The sequence below is a fragment of the Strongylocentrotus purpuratus genome, unplaced genomic scaffold (assembly GCF_000002235.5).
Source record: "Strongylocentrotus purpuratus isolate Spur 01 unplaced genomic scaffold, Spur_5.0 spur5_scaffold_2, whole genome shotgun sequence".
In the NCBI taxonomy this organism is placed as follows: domain Eukaryota; kingdom Metazoa; phylum Echinodermata; class Echinoidea; order Camarodonta; family Strongylocentrotidae; genus Strongylocentrotus; species Strongylocentrotus purpuratus.
The window spans coordinates 29,448,805-29,471,146 of record NW_022145605.1 but is presented as its reverse complement, the minus strand read 5'-3'; the positions used below and the strand labels follow the sequence as shown (position 1 = coordinate 29,471,146).

The following is a 22,342-nucleotide window of genomic DNA, read 5'->3' as shown; positions in this document are numbered from 1 at the left end:
CAGTATTCTAATCATTCTATTTCATGTGCCACGTACTATCGACCCAAAGTTAATAATCCCGCTTTCATTTAATGCCCTTTGCACACGAGACGCCATTTGCCTGACGAAGGATGGCTACACGAGTGACTCTTGCGGTTTTGATTGATTGATTTTATTCGCCAAGCTTCCAACGTATATTACAATATACAAGAATAACAGATCAAAATCAAGTCAGCTTGAACAGGATAACCCACGAAAGCTCCAGAGTCTATTTCCAGTGGGGTTTTGGGTACACCATGTACAAGTGATATCGTAAAAGACGTGAATGAAAAAGAAAAAAATAATAATACTCTTTTAAAGTCCACTCCAAATTTTATTAAGTTAAACCGAAAATGGAAATTCTTTTTGCCCAATTGATCGTGAACCCGGCAGCCACTGAGCAGCGCCAGATCGACGTTGCTCTAGAACGCGAAACAAGGTAGCAGCAACTCCCATCTTTTAACGTCTTTTAAATAATATTTAAAAACTAGACATATAATACTTGTTTGGAACAAGTATAGGTGGGCTGGTCATCTTAAATTTGAGACAAAATAGAGCAAAAATAAGCGAGATACTGCTTAAAAATGCTTAAAAAACAATATCATGTAGTTTCATGACGTGAACGAAATTGACCTTCTATAGGGATAACGCAAATTATGAAATGCTTGACATGAGGCCTTTAATCGAGATTTTCACTATGATGACGTCATCAAAATGAAAAATGGTTGTTACTGCGCTTGTAGAGAATTGTCTTAGCTACAACATATCGAAATTTCAAAGAAAATTGATCAATATTTACAGAGATACAATCAATTTTACATAAATATGCTGACGTCATAATATGCAAATTCGTATTTTGAGTTCCAAGGCCATTGTGATGATGTCACGATACACTTAATGGCCAAATGAGACACGAAATCATATCTCCGACTCATACTCTATCAGAATATGAAAAAACATTGAGGATCTCGGTGCATTCCAAAGAGCTACAATGGATTTTGTATAGGCATGTTTTTGCCCATATATGCTATGTATTATAAGAGCTCGCGCGCACGGACATTTATCTTGAATGGACGCTCATCTTAATATTAATAGTCATAAAGAGATGAACATAGTATCAAATTGTTTGAACAAATATGGGATTTATCATGAAAGAAAAAAAAATGGCGATTCTACGTTGTGTAATGGTGTTACGCGCGAAAACGCGCGCGCATGCGCGTGTGCGCGATTTTTTTATAAAATGCTTAAAATGATCTGAAACGTATGCAAAATAAATTAAAGACGATTTTGGGCATTTCAAAATTTTGCGCGCGCACTGACGCGCGGACGTACGCGCACGCGCGCGCTTTTTGTCCTGAAATTGACCGGACTGATATTGACCTTGATCATGATTAATATGAATGAGAAACGGCTTTCGGTTTTGAAGATATGACCATGAGTTGATTTTCAGAAAATTTCACAAAATGGCGCCTAGATGACGTCATCAGTCAAGGTCAAGGTTGACAATTTTCCTGTGCTTTGTTCTGATGCCTATACATATGTGTGCTAAATTTCAAGGTATTTGATTGAACCATTTTCAAGTTATCTTGCTCACAAAAAAGTGGGTCGAAATAAGAAAAATAAAGAAATAATAATAAAGGCAATTTTAACAACATTATAAGGTGGTCTGTATTAGATACAGCCCACCTGAAAACATTACTTTGGATTACTGGCGCGTGCCTCATTCAGTAGGTGATGACGTAATCGAAATGACACCTCATGCGCAAAGGTATACATTTAGAATTCATCCATATTGCATATTAATTAATACGAACATGAATTCCACCACCATTCATCCCAATCTGGCACCTTTCGATTTGTGGTTACGTCAGTACCTATCTTCATTTCGTCCTCATGCATTCGCAGGAAAATGGGACAAATGTTTTCTGTCGCGAAAAGATCCGCCATTTTGATACTGACCACTGTGCCAAGTTTCTTCCAATCGAAAAACCGGTTGTAGAGTTCATCGTTACCGTCTAGAAGTTTGATGTAGTCTGCTAGCTCGTGCACGGAAGTGAAATCATTGACGTGGATAAAAGAGTTCGGAGGCCCGACCCGCTCGTAATCCTCTCGGGCTGGTCCGTCCACGATGGGCACCGTTCCACTTGCTAGGCTTACGAAAAACTGTTCAGTGATGAAATCGCGACATCGGCTGATGTCCAAGGCAAGGGAAAACTTGTAAGATCTGACTTTCTCCTCGAATCCCTCTGACTCGGTGCATGGTTTGGAGTCAATGCATGCTTCATACGTGTCGATTGGTACGAATTCTTGTAATTCTTTGATGAAGTTGCCGCGCTGCCAAGTCGCGAACTGGTAGTCTGCAGCTGGTCCGATCACGATATTCTTTTTTTTCGTTGCCCAATTTCGATCGTCGTCTGCTCGTACTTCGGGTCTCGTTTCATCATAGTGACCAAACTCTACAAGGAAATCGGAACCTTGTCGATATGTCATGATGTAGTCGTAAGAGTCATTGTAGTATTTCTTAGGTGGGATAACACCAGGGCTGATCATCGAAGGGCTCTCTCGGCTGAAGAAGACCCACTTTTGTCCCCGCGGACGCGCAGAATGCATCTTCTTCCAGCTCCACTTCGCCTCAGGAAAGAAAACCACTCCATCGCTCACTTTGGTCGTGGAGATGTTGGTGTTAGCGATTATGGATGCTTCGCACGGCACGCCTGGGCAGTGGAATCGAATGGCGTCATCTGAATATCCGTTGACATTGCTGTTTGTCCAGAACTGCAGTTGCCTGGTGCACTTCGATGTCAGCACTGGTCTTTGGAAAAATGAATAGGATAGGATGTCGTCAGAGTAAATGTCTTTCGGCCGGGCTTTCGGCCTCCTAATTGGCTCGGTGGCCCAGATGACCAAACACCCTACGGTGGAGAGACAGATCATCCCCAGCGCAATGAACCTCCTAAGGGATATCGGCCTCATTTCGCGTTGAAATAGGCCGAAGCCGCCTATGAGAAGAACTGAGCAATTTAAAGAGTAAAAATGTGAGGATCTTTCCCTTCCTTTCCACACCACAGCCGCAGTCTAGATGAGAGTGAAGGATGAAGAAAGAAAAGAATACGTTTGTTAATCACAAGATACACATTCAACACGGTCGCAACGACTTTTAGTCATCAGGCGCGTACGCGGGAATTTTTCAAGGGGGGGGGGGGGGGGGGGTTAAAATTTAAAATCACGCCGAAAATTTCGCAACGATCAGCCAGCCGCTGAATAAGCGGGAGGGTGGGGGGGGGGGGGGGGGGGGTAAGAGACACATTTTTTTGTTTTTTGTCCCAAAATTTGGCCGATCGATATTTCGTTTCGGTGGGGGTTAAGGTTAGGTGTTTCGGGTCATCCATTATCTTTTTTATTTTTTTTTATTAAACAAAATCGCAAAAGGGGGGGGGGGGGGGGTCACTCCAAAACAGACATAAACAAAGTCAAAGGAGGGGGGGGGGGGGTCAACCCCCAAAACCTTCCCCCTGCGTACGCGCCTGCTTGCCATGCATTGTTATATTCCTTCCCTCCAGGGATCTCGAGACCGCAGAGAGCCAGAAATTGCATCATGACTTGTCTGGGAAAAAATCCTTCACACGGTTCCCTTATACCCTTGCTATACATTGCGTCCCAGAAAAAAACGTTTTATCATAACTTAATCACAATTGTCATTGATAAATGACACATATTTGTAAAGCTTAGAAAGAGAATTAAACTATCTACATTTTGATACCAATTTTAACGAATTTGAGATTAATTAACAACGCAAATTTAAGTAAAATGAATGAAAAACATGATTTTGTTTTGTTTGTGATTTTTTTTCGAAAACCATTATTTTCCATATATCAAAATCGGAGAGGTGCATTTTCGTAACTTTTCAGGAATTTGCCCATGTACAAGGACACTATCCTGTGTAAAGGGGAGGTTTACAATCTGTTCAATAAAAAGTTATATCACTCCAAAGTTATTGATTTGATTTCCACAAAAAAACAATAATTTTGCCCACATGAGTATTAACTGTCATATACGTGTATTAGTGTATTGAGGACCTGTTTGGTGTGTTTACATTTTAAGGTAAAACCTCTAATCACCATGGATTTGGTGTCAAAAGATGGATAATTAAAATATCTTCAATTTGATATCAATTCCATTGAGTTATATGTAGTGTGTGAAGTACATGTGTACATATTGAGCCAAAAAGGTGCTTTTTTTGTAAATATTTTGTTCGGGCCCTCTAAGTTTGGCCAGTATCTCGGTACATAAACTAAACAAAAGTGATTGGACATTTAGTAGTGCAGAAAGTTCAAAGGATTTGAAGCGCTGAGTCACTGAGTGTAATTGATAAATATTTCTTCTGTACTCTGGGATGTTTCAGGAAATGTGGGCATTGGCAGTTGACATTTATATTTGTTGATGTACATTGTACTCTTACAACTTCCTCTTTTACTTCATTTCTTCATGTTTCTCCTCTCCGTTTTTGTGACTTCATGTTATCTTCTGTTTTCTTATTTTTTGCTGCCCAAGCAATCTGACCATATACATTTCAATATTGACAAATCAGTTGTAACTGTATTTTATGTTTAACCCATTCTATTCGAAAAATGGACTTTCTATTTTAGTCTAAAAAAATTGACTGATTTTCATTAAAATAGGTATTTTGATAAATGTACTCCAATTGTTTCAATTTTCAAAACAAAATTTAAAAAAGTAATCACAAAGTGCGGCAGCTTTATTGCATTGCCCAAGTTATTGAATTGCAAGCTCGGCTTCTGCCGAACCTGCTAGAGCACGCCTGCCAAGATTTGGCTTCTGCCGAACCTGCCAGAGCACGCTACAAGGTTTGGCTTCTGCTGAACCTGCCAGAGCACGCTGCCAAAGTTCGGCTCCTGCCGATCCTGCCAGAGCATGCTGCCAAGATTCGGCTTCTGCCGAACCTGCCAGAGCATGCCGCCAAATTTTGGCTTCTGCCGAACCTGCCAGAGCACCCTGCCAAGATTTGGCTTCTGCCGAACCTGCCAGAGCACGCTGCCAAGATTCGGCTTCTGCCGAACCTGCCAGAGCGCATGCCGCCAAATTTTGGCTTCTGCCGAACCTGCCAGAGCACCCTGCCAAGGTTCGGCTTTTGCCGAACCTGCCAGAGTAGGCCGTCAAAGTTTGGCTTCTGCCGAACCTGCCAGCTAGAGCATACCGCCAAAGTTCGGCTTCTGCCGAACCTACCAGAGCACGCTGCCAAGGTTTAAACGTACAAAGGACTCAAGGTTTCAGATTTAAAAAGGACCAAAAGTGTGTCAAGTTGCATTTTACACATTCCTGCATGGGCATTCATATAGCATCATTCTTTCAGAGGAAGAGAGCTGCCTTTAATGGGAAGCTTCTCATCTTCCAAATTCTTTATTGTTTTATTGAAGATGATTTTTTGTGAGTTTGTTTTTTATTTCACTGGTTCCACAATCAATCTATTGCAGGATAAACAATCTAAAATGAATTATACAATTATCCACGTTCTCTCGACATACGATTCCCATACCAGAGCTCAAGTTTAAGCTTGAACTATGCTATGGCACATATAGGAGCATCACTATCCTGGTTGTGTAGTAAAAGCTGTGCTTTTGATTCTCAACATTTCAAACACCACTGTACAAAACTCAAATGATTTCACTCAAAATCGGTACTTTAGTGACAATTGATGACACCTAAATAGCAGTAAAATACATTTTTTTCAACTTACTGATGTTAAAAAGAATAATTTAAAAATTAAAATTGTAAGTCTAGTGTCAAACTTTGCTTACAGCTGCATCGACATGATTGTGTAGAGTCTATGCGAAATTGTGTGGTGTGTATATTTGTGTATAGACTTCTAGGTCCCTGCCTCACAGCATGTATGCAGTGCTAGAGGTCAATATGCATTAGCATTGACTATCTCCCTATATATGCTTTGCTGGAGTGTGCTATGGCAGAAACATTAGTGTGGTGCATTCATTCCAACTCCCTGATTATACTAAACGAAAAAAAAGGTTAATAGTGTTCTGACTTAAACACAGTCAACACAATGCATTACTGATACCACCTATACTTGAAAAAGTTATAAGTATGAAGTCTCTAGTTGCATGGTTTTCAAACTGCTTATACCATAATTAAAAGCTCACCTTCTCACTGCATGGCGACGTAAACAGCTGATGATTTTATGACCACCAAAGTACAAAAAATGTCTCAATATCCTGCCATCATTATTATTCTGATAGTAAACTTTCAACTCATCTTGCTCAGGCCACGGCCGCGACTCTACCTTAACCACAATTTTATTCATTCCTTCTCTTAAACCTAAATGCCAATTTACCTTTGTTGTGTACGTGGGTAAAGAAAAGCTTTCGATCGAGTTGTGTTGTCAAGACCTGACTATTATCACCAACGCCTTTCTTTTTGATCGAGGCTTTCGACCGTCCTTTTCACTTTTGTCGCTTCATCATTACGTAACTTAGCGAACGCATGAGGAAGCATTCGTACAAGTCGATATATTACAATATACCACGCGTGCAATATACAGTACACGTATACACTGTAAACAAATAATAGTCTAAATAACTCAATAAAATTGAGGAAAAGAATTGCCTTATTTTTATTAAGTAAATATTACCTACGGCATCTTAAGTAGAATTTACGTATTTTGCTGAATACATTTTTACTCAGTTAAATCGAGTTACATTAACGTAAATAATTTAAGACAGTATTGTAATCATTTTAGATAATTAAAAAAAAAGCTATGATGGGATTACATATGGCACGATTTGGTACCCATCTAATCTAACAAGTAACATCCACTAATCATTCACTACTTCTATTTAAGATTTAACCGTATATATATATCTACCACCATCACAAACTATTACATACGCTTCAAATCGACACATATTGAAAGGCTCCAAATTTTATATATACTTGATCGTAGCATCTTAAAAGGAAAATTGGTTAACAATTTCCTGAAATATCAAATTTTTATTTGTTTTGGACTGGGTAACAATTAAAAATTGTCTTGTCTTTGCTTAGCCATTTTAAATGAATTAGTAAATGTTTTAAAGTCCTTAAATTTTCATTTAATCACAAAAAAGAATTGTTTTATTTAAAAAAAGAGTTTAATTTGGTCTTAATGAATATTCATAAATTATGTAAATATTTCTATTACGCACTGCATCGGTCCTTACTTTAAAAAGATAAGAATAATCAACATAAATTGTTTGAGTAATACGTATAATTTCTGATTTTTAGTTAAAATTACTAAATTAATACAAGCTGAAATTACTTAAAGTTCTTATGTATTTTATTTTACTTAAATATTCCACGTATGTTCTACTAAATTGAAAGTTTGAGTTAGCAAGACTTAAATTTAGTGCGTAAGTGGCAAAACTAATGTTTACAAGTAAATTCTACATGGAAAAAATACGTAAAAATTAACAATGAACAAATTATTTTTTACAGTGTACAGATTTATCGTTGGCATTGCTAAACTTTCAAATGGAGGACCTAATAAGTAGTTTCTTTTATTTATTGTTTAATGTTGCTTGTATGTTTTCTTTGGAACATATCATACTTGCATCTCTCCTCTCTGAAGCGACACGTTAATTGTAAAACCATTTCATTTTCCCCTGTTCATCCTCCGTGTTCGTCATAATGCACCCCGGCAAAAATATGCATTTTCATCTTGAAGAGATTTTAAATGAATGACACATATAGTCTAAGCTATCTAGTCCCATTCGTAGTCGCCCATTTCAGTACATCTGATGACTATGGAGCTTGAATCAGATCAACATCAAACAAAATATCATTGTATAATTATGTCAACGATTCACAATTAGTTCCGGATATAATCCATTATTACTTGGTAATTAGGTATATATACATACTTTGGAAAGGTCTCAATGTCTCGTTTCCTTTTTTAAATTTTAAATGAAGGTACTATTTAAGAGGGGGATACAGCAGTATCTGTTGATTTATTGATTTATGTTATTTTCTGTATTTATATCTATTCATTTGATTTACATAACACGTAGATTTTCATTATTTATACGTCTCTTCTTTTGCTTTTTGTGTTCCTGTGATGGTGGCAAGAAAATATTTTCAACTGAATGAGCAGTAATAGCAGGCTTGACGGACGGCCATGGGTTTTGTACACGAATGTGTTCGTACCTATACTATTTCTAATTGACTCGTATAAATTATACAACAGTTTTGACAGTTTTTTTTATTTGCCTCTATAGTGTTTTTTTTCGAGCAAAAAATGACTTATAACACGTCACGTTTCAATGGGATTTTGACATTTTGAATTTTACTCGTGCGTTTTTAATGGAATTTTTTGACGTTTTGAATATGATATGTAGGCCTATTTGCTTGTAGGACTTAGATTTTTTTAACCGAAAAAAAAGTGACTTATAACACGTGTGTCTATGGAAAATTGACTCTTTGACTTTCTTTCTATACTTCGTGTTTGACTTTCAGAGGAATAAAAACACCGTTGGAGGTTGGACAATATCTATTGTTCGATCCTTGAACTAAGAGAAGGAACAAAGGGTATGTGTATTTACCCATACTATGATCCTTGCACAAAGTCATACGGTATGCAGATGATACTACTATGGGTGCGTTCAAGCGATTTTTTGAAGGTAGAATCACAAACATACTGCGGGAGAGCGTTCAAGCGATTTTCATCAACGCTGATTCTAGCTCATTTTAAGCCCAGCCACTGCGCATCACACTGCGCGCAGTTTGACCCAGGTAAAGGTCAACTTCGGCGCGCGCTTTCTGAAATTGTTTATGGCCGACTGTCGGCTGCTGTTTTAAAACAAAGAATAGCACAAGGAAAGAAAGAAAGAAAAAGTTGAAGAAAGATTAAAACAAGGAATACCATAAGAGAAAGTGATAGAAGGAAGAACAAAGAATAAAAAAAGGAGGGACAAAAAGAGAAAGTTGAAGAATGATTAAAACAAAGAATAACATAAGACTCAGGAGATAGAAGGAAGAAACAAAGAATAACATAAGGAAAGACAGAAAGAGAAGGTGATAGAAGGAAGAAACAAAGAATAACACAAGGAAAGACAGAAAGAGAAAGTGATAGAATGATTAAAAATACTTGAGAATAACATAAGAGAAGGAGATATAAGGAAGAAATAAGAAATAATATAAGGAAAGACAGAATTAAGAAAAGGTGATATAGCAGGAAAAAACAAAGAATAACATGAGGAAAAAAAGAAAGAGAAAGTTGAAGAATGATTAAAACAAAGAATAATATGAGAGAAAGTGATAGAAGGAAGAAACAAAGAATAACACACGGAAAGACAGAAAGGGAATTAAATTAATATCAGAATCAGAGAAGGACTTGCATCGACTTTTGGATGTTGTCGTGAGAGAAAGTGACAATTAGAGAGGACCGTCCAAGAAAACGGAATGAATGGTATACCATCATTACCATGCTCTCTTACAACAATCAAAACAAGCCACCTCTGCTAATTACCTCTGGACCACAATAAGAGGCTAGAGGCGAGCAAGAAATCAAGAGAAGGTTATTGCACTTCAGTGGCGGAGCAAGGGGGGAAACGGCCGCGCCCCCCTCCCTATTGGCGGCGCAAAAAAAAGGAAGGAAAAATAGAGGAAGAAAAGAAGAGAAAAAAAGAAAGGAACAGAGAAAAGACAGAATAGAAATCCTCCCCTCCCTCCCCCCCCCCCCCCCCCCCCCCCCCCCTCCCTCCCGCCCTCTCCGGCGTCGGAGGCAGGCACGTAGCCAGAGTTTGATGTTTTTTTTTTGGGGGGGGGGCACATACATGTAATCGATCGAGGTAAAAAAAAAAGGGGGTCTAAAAAAGTTCAACCGATCTTGGAAGAAAAAAAATGGGGGGGGGGGGGGGCCCACTCCCACCCCCATAGCTACGTGCCTGGTCGGAGGGACCGAATTCGTGTTCCCAAAATCTCCGGTAAAGGGATAACTTATCACGCAACAAAGTCCGGCCCGTACTGACTTAACACACCGGAGATAGAGGGGTGCTTTCAAAGAGAGGGAGCATGCATACGCGTACCCTATAGTGGGGGGGGGGGGGGGGGAAGGCCAAGTCGGGTGGGAAAGGGGGTAAGACAAGGAAATGTAGCTAAGTGACAGTAACGACGAATAAGGGAAAAACTTAATCGGGAGATTTGGGGACATTAGTGAAGGCTTGGGAAACGTTATTGAATAGAGGGGGCCGGCCGAATAAAATCTCGAGCCACGGATTCAAAGTTAAACGTTAGAAACAGCCCCTGCTCTACAAAGGTCATCACTCTTTGGTGAGAAATTTTAAAAGGGCACAATATTTTGGGTGTCTTTTAAATAGAAGCTGTATAATTATACTCAACAGTCTAATTTTAAATTAACGGTAGAGGGGCCGCTTCCCAACTCTTATTTTGCCCTTCATTATTTTGGCTTCAGCTCATACCAACTCGCTTGAGCTTGTATTTGAACTCATGTTGGTAGTAATAAATTATGGACAGGGGCTGCGATCCTGGGCCCGCTAGGAGAACAAGTCCCCCAGGAAATTTAGAAATAAAGCTAGAAAGAAATAATGGCGGAAATAGTGGGCTTCTAGAATGCATAATTTCAGCATTCAACATTGCAAAATCTCCCTTGGTCGCTAGTCGCTACACCCCTCGCCCAATAACACAACATTATGATATGACACTACGCCCACGCTGCCGGCCGTGATTTATCCATGGTTGGTGTAATAGATCGTTTTTTGTTTTTTTTTAAAGATGATTGGTAGTTTTTGGTACTACAACGTCGGAGAATAGCGTTGAAAAGAGACATAACTAACTAACTAGCTTTTCGTTTTGTACTCATCAGAGTAAAACGCAAGAATGAAACAGGAGGCCGAAATCGGTCACTTTTATAAACGAATTTAAAAGGAACAAGGCGCGAATATAACGAGCGCTGATTGACTGTCTAAAGTAACGGTAAATGAGGCTTATGCCAGCCGGTTATACCGGATTAAGAGTAGTTAATTAAGAGGATTAAGAGTCGAGAATGGAACAACGAATCATCTTCTTTCTCTAATAATTTTATTAAACTATGAAAGGTCAAAGCTTCCGCGCTTCGTGCGGGAGGGAGAAGGGGGGGGGGGGGAACTGAATTCAGACAAGGATTAAGAGTCGAGAATGGTAAAACGAATCCTCTTCTATCTCTTATAATGTAATGAAACATCAAAGCTTCCACGCTTCGCGCGGGAGGGGGAAACTGAATTCAGACAAGGATTACGAGTCGAGAATGGAACAACGAATCATCTTCTTAATAACTTCATTAAACTTTGAGAGGTCAAAGCTTCCGAGCTTCGCGCGGAGGGGGGGGGGGGGACTGAATTTAGACACGGATTAAGAGTCGATAATGGTACAACGAATCCTCTTCTTCCTCTGCTTCGTGCGTACGTAATGGGGGGGGGGGGGGTCGACAGCGAGCTCACGGTCCGAATAATGTTTGATATCTTTTCTCGTTTATCTTGGTGATAAATAACACTTTCACAAAATACATTATGCTTAATTTTTTGCTCGCTCTCTAGCCGAATTGTGAAACCAGAAAATTACTTTTTGAGGCAAGAGGCTTCAGCCACCCCCCCCCCCAGAAGAAAATGTCAAAAATTGTATAACTTAATTAAAACGGGGAACTTGATATCGGACAAGAGACGTGACGTGAGCCTGCCCCCTTTCCAAAATTGTGCCTGCTTGTATAGGTACCGGTATGGTGCTTCTAATATGACCTTGATCCGCGCCTGCACTTGCAAAATCAACTTTCTCCAAGTTAGAAAACATCTTAAAAGCATAAGAAGCTGAAGATGAAGACGAATAATACTCTCTAAATTTGAAAGTCTTATTTTTAAATCTTAAAGTCTTACTTTTAAATCTAACAGAGACTGATATTAGTGACGAACCCTTTGGGATTTAAAATAAGTCTAAGCTAAGACTTGAAATTTTAAGTCCCTGAAAAGGTTTAAAATTTAAGTCAATTGGATTTATATTTCAAGTCTTTTAATATTTATTTTAAACCTTTCTTGGATTCATTTCAAAAATAAATCTAAGCTAAGACTTAAAATTTTAAGTCCCTGAAAGATTTAAAGTTTAAGTCAATTGTATTTATATTTCAAGTCTTTTAGATTTACTGGTCTAGCTAAGCCATTAGAACCATTTGGTAAAACTTCCAACCAATTGAACGGCAACAACACTTCAACACTGGTACGTCTGTATTATCAATGTAAAGGCATCGGTAATAAGTAGACTTATACATAATTTAATCAATCGATTTTTTTCTTCATATACTTGTATTTTATTGAAATTATTTTAGTTTATAGTTAATGTTTCCCTTATTCATGTTTAATTAAATGGAATTCATACGAAGTAGCGAAATGTCCTAATAACTTGTAATTTATATTTGTAGTATTTTCGAAATGAATTGCATATACCTAAATCATCAGTAATTAAGAAATATGCTGTTAATTCAGAAAAATTGTTAAAAAAACATAGATCTGCACGCACCCCATATTCAATATGCAAATTAATTGGTGTCAGCTGGTTCAACTGGAAATATGCCAACAGTCAGTCATCAACAGGTGCAACTGGAAATATGCACATCTTATTGGCGAGAAGTTTAAGTCTTTCCAAGATTTATATCTAGAAGCTGGTTTCGATAAAACTTTTAGTCGAATTTCCAATTTATTAAGTCTCAAAGACTTGAAATATTTTAAGTCTCAAAATGGATTTAAAATTTAAGTCCTAGAAATTAAGAGAGTTTATAAGAGGTCGACAGCTCAGCTTCTCATGTTCTTGGGTCATGTTATTCTAAAGAATGGTTTGGAAAATCTTGCACTGACTGGTTTTCGACATATGGACTCTTTTTTTTTTGATGCTCTTTCGGAAAATGAAGTTCAAATTGAGAATTTCTAAAAACAGATATTTATGACCTCATAGCTTCGGTACTCTTTAGGTCATTGCACTTAGGCGCAGGTTTGACTGGTTTCTCCCTTAGCTTCGCTCTATATTCAGCCTAAAGAGGGCGTTTTCTCAAACACGTAATATCATGTACTGAGCAGCAACATAGTAGGTAAAGTCACTACGAAATATCTGTCTTTTGATCTGGAGTGTGTTCAGCACAAACGATTAGGGTAAGATAGTTTTCAAAATCATTGTTGGTAGTAATTCTTAAAATCTTTGTAGTGTTAATTTGAAAATAATATGAATAAGTAATCAATAAAGAGCGTACTAATGTAATGCCTATCGGCCTCCTTAGCTTTGAATGCAGTCAGCTGCCAGCCTGCTGCAGCCACTGCCTAAGCCCTAGGCTAGACTGCACAGAGCGCGCGTCGCGTCGGCCGGGGGTTGATGGTGAGACGGTATGGAGGTGGGCACTGCACACTCCATCAAAGCATATTCTAGAGAGTCATTGTGTGTGTGTCCATTGTGTTTTTTACAGACGTGTATCAATCAGATATGATTTTTTTACCTCTGGGGACCGATCTTTAAACGTCACCATCCGAAAGACGTGACTCTGACTCAGCTTCGAACCTGCGTCCTCGGCTGAATCAGTTTGTAACTTCCGCTTTTACTTAGCTGGATTACAGGCGCACGCCACAATGCCTAGACTAGTTGTGTATTGACCTTTATATCCAGCACATAGACCCTACAAAGAATCTTTTAATCTGATTGGTCTAAACGAGGTCACATGATCATTGATATATTTACCATCGTGAGTGAGCTAGGGGTGTGCAAAGCCAAAAGTACTATCACACTGCGATAGTACTTTTGTACAGTATTTTTTTGCTGCTGCCCCACTTGCCCATTGAATAAGCATAGCGAAGAAGGTTACGCTAAATGTCAGTGTTTTTGTTAAGGGTTAACTTAAGGCCAAACTACAAGTCAACGATGCTTAATTTAAGCGTTAAAAAAGTCAAATGCGCGTGCTTCTACTTTATTACATGTAGTCTATGCATGTTGTGCTTTGAACATAAATCATGTAAACTTGAAACAAATACGACTATACAACTGGTAAATAAGACCAATCGATGCATGTCATTAATGCGCGATAAAAGCAAAACCATAGCCATGTATGATGTTGTGTTGTGTGCTAAAATTCTTCCCATAGAGATTGCACGCATCCCTATGCAGTCTATGTGCATTGCGCGACCATGCAAAAACAGTCTTCTTTTTTTTTTTCAATTCGAGATTTAAACCTTTATCTGTTGTGATCCTGAAGGTGATACTCAATAAATAAGGTGTCATATGAAAGAGCAGGTGAATTCCAATATTTCCAAAGGGGGGTCATCTCGAAATTCTAAAAATATCTTGGTCAAAACGGCAATTTAAACATTGTGTCCTGGCTATCTTTGAGGTTTGCCACTTTTGAGATATGACGCCCCGATCGATAAGTATGCCCAGTCCTAAGGAACAATTCTATACGCTTATATTTTCGCTAGCCCCCAGGGATCACAAAGGATTACAGTTTAAAAATACCCTTCCCCCTATTTGGTGGATCAGCTAATTAGGGGGCGTGCTCTCCGCTCAGTCCAAACCATGGTTACATCGCGTAACATCTCCGCGTACAAACAAAACCTGACATTCAATTACACATTATAGTAAATTTAAGTATGGCTAGCCATTCGCGCAATAAAACCCGGAAGTGAATACACGTTATAGACAATGGCAATATCGCAGAGACAACGTGCACGTTGTCTCTGCGATATTGCCATTGACTATAACGTGTATTCACTTCCGGGTTTTTTGGTGCAAACGGCCAGCCATACTAGTCAATGGCAGGTATCGCAGAGACGACGTGGCTCAAGCTGAAAGTCGCGCATTCAGCTTAGCAACATGCGTACGATATGCATACGCTTGCATATCGCGCGATACAGCTGTTTGGCTTAATTTAGCAAAATAACATCACTCTGCGTGAACGTCTTTTTCGTCGATTCTGACCAAAAAGATATGAATTTACCAGCGTTTTGGAGGGGCTGTAATGTATCTTTTGATAGAAACATCGGTGAGACTTCAAATTTGAAATGTATTATTCTGATTACATTTTTTATTCAAATATCAAACAAAAATGGTGAAAAACGATCCCAAATTGAAAATTGAAAAATCGTTCAGACACCCTAGTATGATATGTTAATATGTGTCGACAAGTTCATTGTTCTTTCAAATTTTTACCACTTTTATTGACTTATTAACTGAATTGAAATGCTCACGGTTTTGAGCAATGTTGCCAAAATCATTCAGCATTATTGGAAGCTAATTATAAGTATTTGTAAAACAGACAATATCAGCCTTGAGCTCCATTTCATGTTTTTAATGAATTTAATTCAATTTATTTCAATAATAATAACAATGCAAAGGTCTAGAAATATACCATACAAATGTGATTGAATTACTATTAAACACTGCTCACAAATTTAAATGAATGGAACTACAGTCTGTATTTACTATGCAGTTAAAGCACATCTATATTCAGCATACCCCTTAAAAATATATTTCTGTTTATATATTTAATTTCATTTCATTTCATTTCTCATGTTGTTACATAGGCTATACATTGGAAAACAAAGTACAAGTTTTTTTTTTTTTTTCAATAATACATAATAAATAGCATGAAAATAAGTGGTCAATATAGAGTACTGATTTAACTGGTTATTCGTGTATTCATGTAACTTGCCTTTTAAATAATGAAGACCTTTTTTTCTCTGTCTTTCATACACTGTACATCACAGGTACATGTACTGAAGAAGGTCATAAATCGAGAAAGCAACTTCCTCACCAAACATTCAAGATTTTCTACTACATAGTGATAAATGAGATGACCTTTCTGTTTGCACGTCTGAGCATCAGAAAGAGCTCCTTTTGGATGGAACCCTCACTTTCTTCTTTAGTTTTGAGTGTGCTCTTCATTCAATGGATATCTAAGAGAACGCTAGCTTCCGAGAGATATACATAGGTTTCCACTGAGTTCTTCACTTCGGGTAAAGACGCCTCCGTTTTTCAACAAAGAGGGATAACATCGGCACAGGTGCCGTTAGCATATTAAAGTTAATCTTCCGATGAAAAACCATACTAGCAGTCATCAACATCAACATGGCGTTATAGTCTCCATTATGAATGATTCAACACTCAGTTGATGAGCAGCAGATAGATAATTCATCATTAATTACATTTATTGACAAAAATAGAGGAAAGGACTCTGCAATTTATAACCCAACCATGGCTAGTAACAGTACAGAGGACGGTAACCAAAAACCTAGCAACGGAGCATCGGCTTCCACGGAAGATTCCACTAGCCAAGAGAGCTTGTTTGAATGCAACATTTGTCTTGATACTGCCAAGGATGCAGTCGTCAGTAGATGCGGGCATTTATTCTGGTGAGTTTTTTACAGTCTTTTTTTGCTCCAACCGAATGGGAAATTAGATTGGAATAGATTAAAATCAAAGATAAGGTAGGATGATTTGTGACAAACTACGCTGAATCGCCATTTGCTCGGGGCTTTATTTTTTGTCCAAGATGGAGCGAGTTAGGGCTTGGTTTGTGACTGGGCGATAGGTTAGGTGTACAGGTATTGTTGGTCAAACAGTTTTTGAGCATCAAGTAACGCCTGGCTGGAAGCTCCCCAGGGAGTGGAGATTGTGCACACAGTGTGTGCGGCCAAGTATTGAATCCAATGACCGGGGTAATTCTGTAATTAAAGCGCTTAGAGACATCATAGATGTATTAAGCGCTATGTAAAAGCGGAATTATTATTTTTATTAAGGGTTTGGGTATTGATTGATTGATTGATCAATTTTTTTTCATTTCATATAACAATTGTTTGCACAATAAAGAACATAGTTTACAAAGTAAGTTCAAAATTATGAAATGAAACTGGAACCTACTGGAAAGCATAGGTAGCTTGTTTTTGTAGGTTCCCAATAATAATGTAATATAAATATTATTTTCATAAATCATTTCAAATTGTCTTAATAATCAGAGTAAAAATAGATATAATATAATAACATATTTTTATAAACCCTTTAAAAGTATTTAAATAGTTGAAATATACAAAAAGAACAGAATTACATGTACAAAACGGGACACGAAGGACAGGAAACTGACCTAATAAGATAAGACATGACGTGACAAAACAACTCATAACATTAAAATAGATCATGCAAAATTACAGTAGACCCTCCTGAATGTTGACATACTGTATAGTTTGATGATGATTGTTTTAATATACATGTACATGTACATGTACCTGATGATTGCTAAGAGTAAACAACCAGGGGAACGACTGCTGTAAGTCCTCTCTGAGGGACTTGGTAATGAGGATTTATGATTCACCAAAGGGTATGAGCGCATCGATTTGGTTTTGAGCCAGGGACCTCTCGATCGTTCGTTCATTCGTGTCTCCTTAGATCAAGATTAATGTAATCTTGATCTTTGGAGTAGTTGCTACAACCGGCCGTGTCAGACACGTTGCCCTGGGGTGCGAGATAATAAGACCAAAGCCATGGCACCTCCTATAGTGAAGTGACATTTTATACAAACACTGTATGATTGTTATGACTGTATATTTTGTATTTTTAGTTACCCTGTAAAAGATTTTGAAAATTTAGCCTTTGGCTGCAATGATATTGTATGAATTATTAAAAGGTATAGACCAGTTTTGGAAACGCCCCCCTCTCAAAAAATGAAATGAAAGTTCCTTTTACCAATCATGTGAAAGAATATGTTTTGACTAATACGTGAGGATACAAATTTTGCTGGGAAACCACCTACTAAGTGATATATTTGGTAAATTATTATAGCTATCCAGTCCGGATAGATCTAAAAATGTATCGCGTAGTATACATCTTTCTGTTTACAGTGCTTGTAACTCTACCAAGACTGGGCCAAATTTCTTATCGTTTTGATGATTCCAGAACCTTGCAGTACACACCAATACTTACATGTACACTACATGTATATGCTAAAGTAGATGATCAACCTTTTCTGATCGATTCCACAACATTTCTTTCACAATGCAATTGCATGACCAGAACTGGTCTTTACCTTTAACTTTAAAATACATGTATTTCAATATCATTCTCTTACAGTTGGCCCTGTCTATACCAGTGGCTTGAGACCAGACCAAACAGACAAGTGTGTCCAGTATGCAAAGCGGGCATCAGCAGAGACAAGGTCATTCCATTGTATGGACGGGGGAGTACAAATCAACAAGATCCCAGGTATTTAAGTGAAATTGGTTTCTTATTGTAAAAGCTTCAGCAGTTACAAGTCAAAAAGGGGGTAATTACATGTACATCTACAGATTTGCTTTATAGTGTTTGGATTGGGCATATAGTATTTTTTTAAAAGAATACCAACAAATACAGACATGTACTGAAGCTTTCGGTCTTGCATTCATCAAGCACTCACCAGAACTGTGCAGAATGAATCGCAAGATTAAATAGAAAGGGGAAATTGGAAGCTAAGGGAACACATAGTAATATAAATAGAAGCTAAAAGGATGATCTTAACGGGCTGTGTTATTTTCTCTTGTACTAGTTGGTCTCCGACATACTACTCAACCTCATGTCCGCTTGGTCATAGTTTGAAAGCAATAATCGTGAACTTGGCTGGTTGAATGTTGTTGACTTTCATTTGACTGCCACTTTAATGGTTTGGTTGCCGTTTGGTAGCAGGCAAGTGGGTTGAACTACCTTAGAAAGACCATGATCTTATTTTTTCTCTCTTTCTTTGCGACTTCAGAGAAAAGATGCCGCCAAGACCACAGGGGGAAAGACTCGAACCAGAAACACAAGGGGTAAGCACTGTCTTTGTATGTCCCCCCCCCCCTCGCCCTCTTTGCAATGTTACAACAGTTCTAAAGTGTACAAAGAACATGCTTTAGTGACGATGGCTTTGTGTTCAATATCTACACTAATGGGGCATTGCAAGAAAGTTGCCATTGATTGCAAGTTCCCAAATTTGCAATTGATGCAATGGATTGCAACTCAACTTTCTTGCAGCACCCCGCTAGTCTCCTAAATTTCCTAGGATTTTGTACGGATTAAAGATTTAACAATTAATTTAGCTAACAAGATCTAGCTTTTATCCCCCCCCCCCCCTCTCTCTCTCTCTCTCTCTCTCTTACTAATGGGGCGTTGCAAGAAAGTTGAGTTGCGATCAATTGCAAATTTGCAATTAATCGCAAATAAAAAATAAAAAGGCGACGCGTGCCTTGGGGATTTGCAATTGATTTCAACTTTCTTGCAACACCCCATAAGTGTCACAAACCCAATTTTCCAACTTCAACACCAGACCCATTCCTAACTGTTAAGCCTTTAAACCCTAGCTCTGTCTTTGATGAAATAAAGCCTGAGGCAACTATTGGATCACTGTACACAATATGCTAGTTCCATGATGTACAATCAAATCAAATTTAATGCATTCATTTTTGTTAAAGTGCCTTGTTACACATTAGTTCAGACACCTCGTCAGCTGGGTGGCTGAAGGGCGTTAGCGCGCAAGAGACTCGAAAACTACTTTTCAACTTATTCACATTTAAAGATTTGTTTTATATTTAAACTGCTTTCCGTCCCGAGACTAATATAAAGACTAATAGAAATGTTGTAGTAGAACACGGCCACAAGTTTTCCTCAGAAATAAGTCAGTTTTATAAAAGTTTGAGGTGATTTAGTGCTAACGCCCTTCTGCTTAAAGTTTCATTATTGACCTGAAATTCGGGCTAACGCCCTTCTGCCAGGCAAGCGACGACCTGTTATGAATAACTGTATTTCAATAATCAGAATACAAATTTCATACATGATGCATTGTCCAACCTATCAATAACTAATGTATGCCATTTGTATTTTGACTATTGAAATACAGTTACCGGTATTTGTAACAGGTGAATTTAATAACTCTTCAATTTTTCAAAAAATGCACAAATTTGAGTACATTTTGAAAAATGGTATATTGAGAACAAGTTCTAGAGCTCCATAGTCCTTATCTTATGTTTAAAACAAATTGAAGAAAATTAAACACCATGATTGTTTGTTCAAATATATATACATGTATGTAAGTAAGTTAAGTCACAGTATCAGTATCTTTGTTTCTCTTCTTGAAGAAGAATATTTATTCCATTTATTTTTTGTTGTTATCCATGCAGCCCTTCCAAGGTTTTGGTTTTGGAGACGGTGGTTTCCACATGTCCTTCGGTATTGGTGCCTTTCCTTTCGGTTTCTTTGCTTCAACATTCAATCTAGGAGACGGCAGAGTTGGTCATCCACGTAAGTATGAAATAGACGGGGGTCAGTCATGGTTCACACAAGAAATACAGTCAACCCTGTCTATTAAGACCACCACGGAAAACACAGAATGTGGCCACTATAAACAGGTGGCCTTCCTGGACAGGTTCTACAACACATATTTTCTCTCTCTCTTTCTCTTTCTCTTTCTCTTTCTCTCTTTCTTTCTTTCTCTTTCTCTCTCTCTCTCTCTCTCTCTCTCTCTTATGAGGGAGACAAAATGCATTGTCACTGTAGACTGGTGGCATTTATAGAGAGGTGGCCAGTATTAAAGGCAGGTTTGACTATATTTTATTGTAAAGATTTTGAAATCATTAAATTATTTGACCATGGGCAAATGGGGAAAATTTTCCTAGACAATCTCATGTTTCTTTTTGTATTTTTATGATATAAATGCACTCCATTTCATTGTTGTAAGTACATGTGCATTGTCCAAATGTTCTTTTGCATACTTTTATCAGTACATGACTGCCGCTAAATTTCTTTTTTCTTTGAATAATGTAAATAGTCATATATTGTTGAGTGGATTGTGCATCCTGACTTACATGGAAGTTGTACTGTATAAGTCATGGTTATGAAGAAAGTGAAAGTGCGAAATTTGTGAACATTTTAACTTCCTGTGTGCTTCCTGTAGAAGTATTGATAAAGTATTGATGAATGTTAATGGTCGTCTCATCATCACATAACAGTATATGATATTGTATGAAAGAGGATAACACTTTGTATTTTACCTGTTGTATACTTTGATATGTATTATGTTTGAGTCCTAAATAATGCAAACTTAAGACAGAAATTATGGTTTCAATAGTACGTTGAATACGGCGGCTCCAATCTACAATCAGGGGACTACGTCCTCAGTAAGCACGAGATATACAGTTTGGATTGCAAACACAACAATATGTGCAGATGTTTGGCTGTTTTTATTGTAAATATGACATTTGGCATTAGACTTTTCATTGTAATGTGTTTTATCGATAATGACCCACAGTTGACATTGAAATTTCAAGTGCGAAAATATGGAGTCTAGCACATGTACATGTACATGTAGTAAGCCGACTCCATTAATATAAGCAGTATTAAAAAAAAATGTCATTAACTTCTATTTTTCTCTGTTTGCTTCATCATCTCTGTATCCTCTCACTCTATTACCATGTCAATAACATATCAATACCCACACCGGCACAGAGCCTTTTTATAACATAACTCATTTATTGGCTTGCAGAGGGGCAAAATAGTTTTGTATAATTTTAAGTCCATTGCCAAGGTATAATTTCCAAGGAATCACTTCAATTTTTTTTCTTCTCTTGCAGCCCGTCCACAAGTTCCTAGCAACCCGGAAGAGCAGTTTTTATCCAAGGTGTTTCTGTGGGTTGCATTTCTCTTTGTATTCTGGTTGCTGGTCGCTTGATATTTGTTGAGCCTCGAGGGACCACCTCATTACTGCTTTGAGCCAAGCTTTCTTCAGGGACTCCTACGACTGCATCGATTTAGTGCAGTTAAAATTCATTGTATGTTTTCAGAAGGATGGCGTAGTCTGGCTGTAGATGGCGCTTCTCAAGAGCCTCACTCGACAGCACTGAAAATGGTTTGTGGGCAAAACACACACACACACACACATCTTCATGTTTTCGAGCAAGTACCTTGCATGGAAGGTGCGCTCTAGTGCAGCTTATGGGCGATTACATGCATTATGTCTTGTATGATATATATAAAGCCTCTTTTTCCCTTTTCATTATGTGAGGGGTATCAGAAATAACCATTTACAGTCAAACCTGTCTATAGCGACCACCCAAGGGAAACACAAAAAGTGGTCTTTGTAGACAGGTTCTTTTAGTACATGTTTCAATGAGAAACCATTTTCAAGGGAAACAAAAAGTGTGGTCTTTGTAGACAGGTGGTTACTAAAGCAGGTTTGACTGTAATAGTCGATAATCATGCCAAGAATTTCTGTGGATATTTTGATATTTCATTTCGGGTTGAAATTAAT

General features: G+C 38.0%; 2 protein-coding genes across 3 annotated transcripts; one reads left to right on the top strand and one right to left on the bottom strand.

The window, feature by feature from the left end:
* Positions 1 to 1,713: 1,713 nt before the first annotated feature.
* On the bottom strand, positions 1,714 to 6,438 carry LOC582389 (glycoprotein 3-alpha-L-fucosyltransferase A). Of its 2 annotated transcripts, none has more exons than XM_011673803.2 (2): positions 6,383 to 6,438; positions 1,714 to 3,093 (listed from the first exon to the last, which is right to left on the bottom strand). In XM_011673803.2, exon 2 carries the CDS (start codon positions 2,989 to 2,991, stop codon positions 1,822 to 1,824), a length of 1,170 nt encoding a protein of 389 aa, XP_011672105.2. In that variant the 5' UTR covers positions 2,992 to 3,093; positions 6,383 to 6,438; the 3' UTR covers positions 1,714 to 1,821. The 2 variants fall into 2 exon arrangements, with proteins under 2 accessions (XP_011672105.2, XP_787434.3); XM_782341.5 differs by lacking the exon at positions 6,383 to 6,438 and adding an exon at positions 6,192 to 6,376.
* Positions 6,439 to 13,122: 6,684 nt separating this feature from the next.
* On the top strand, positions 13,123 to 21,857 carry LOC115926801 (E3 ubiquitin-protein ligase RNF185-like). The gene is made up of 6 exons (XM_030992178.1): positions 13,123 to 13,208; positions 15,804 to 16,448; positions 18,160 to 18,291; positions 18,815 to 18,869; positions 20,217 to 20,337; positions 21,666 to 21,857. Exons 2-6 carry the CDS (start codon positions 16,189 to 16,191, stop codon positions 21,761 to 21,763), a joined length of 666 nt encoding a protein of 221 aa, XP_030848038.1. The 5' UTR covers positions 13,123 to 13,208; positions 15,804 to 16,188; the 3' UTR covers positions 21,764 to 21,857.
* The last annotated feature ends 485 nt before the right edge of the window (positions 21,858 to 22,342 follow it).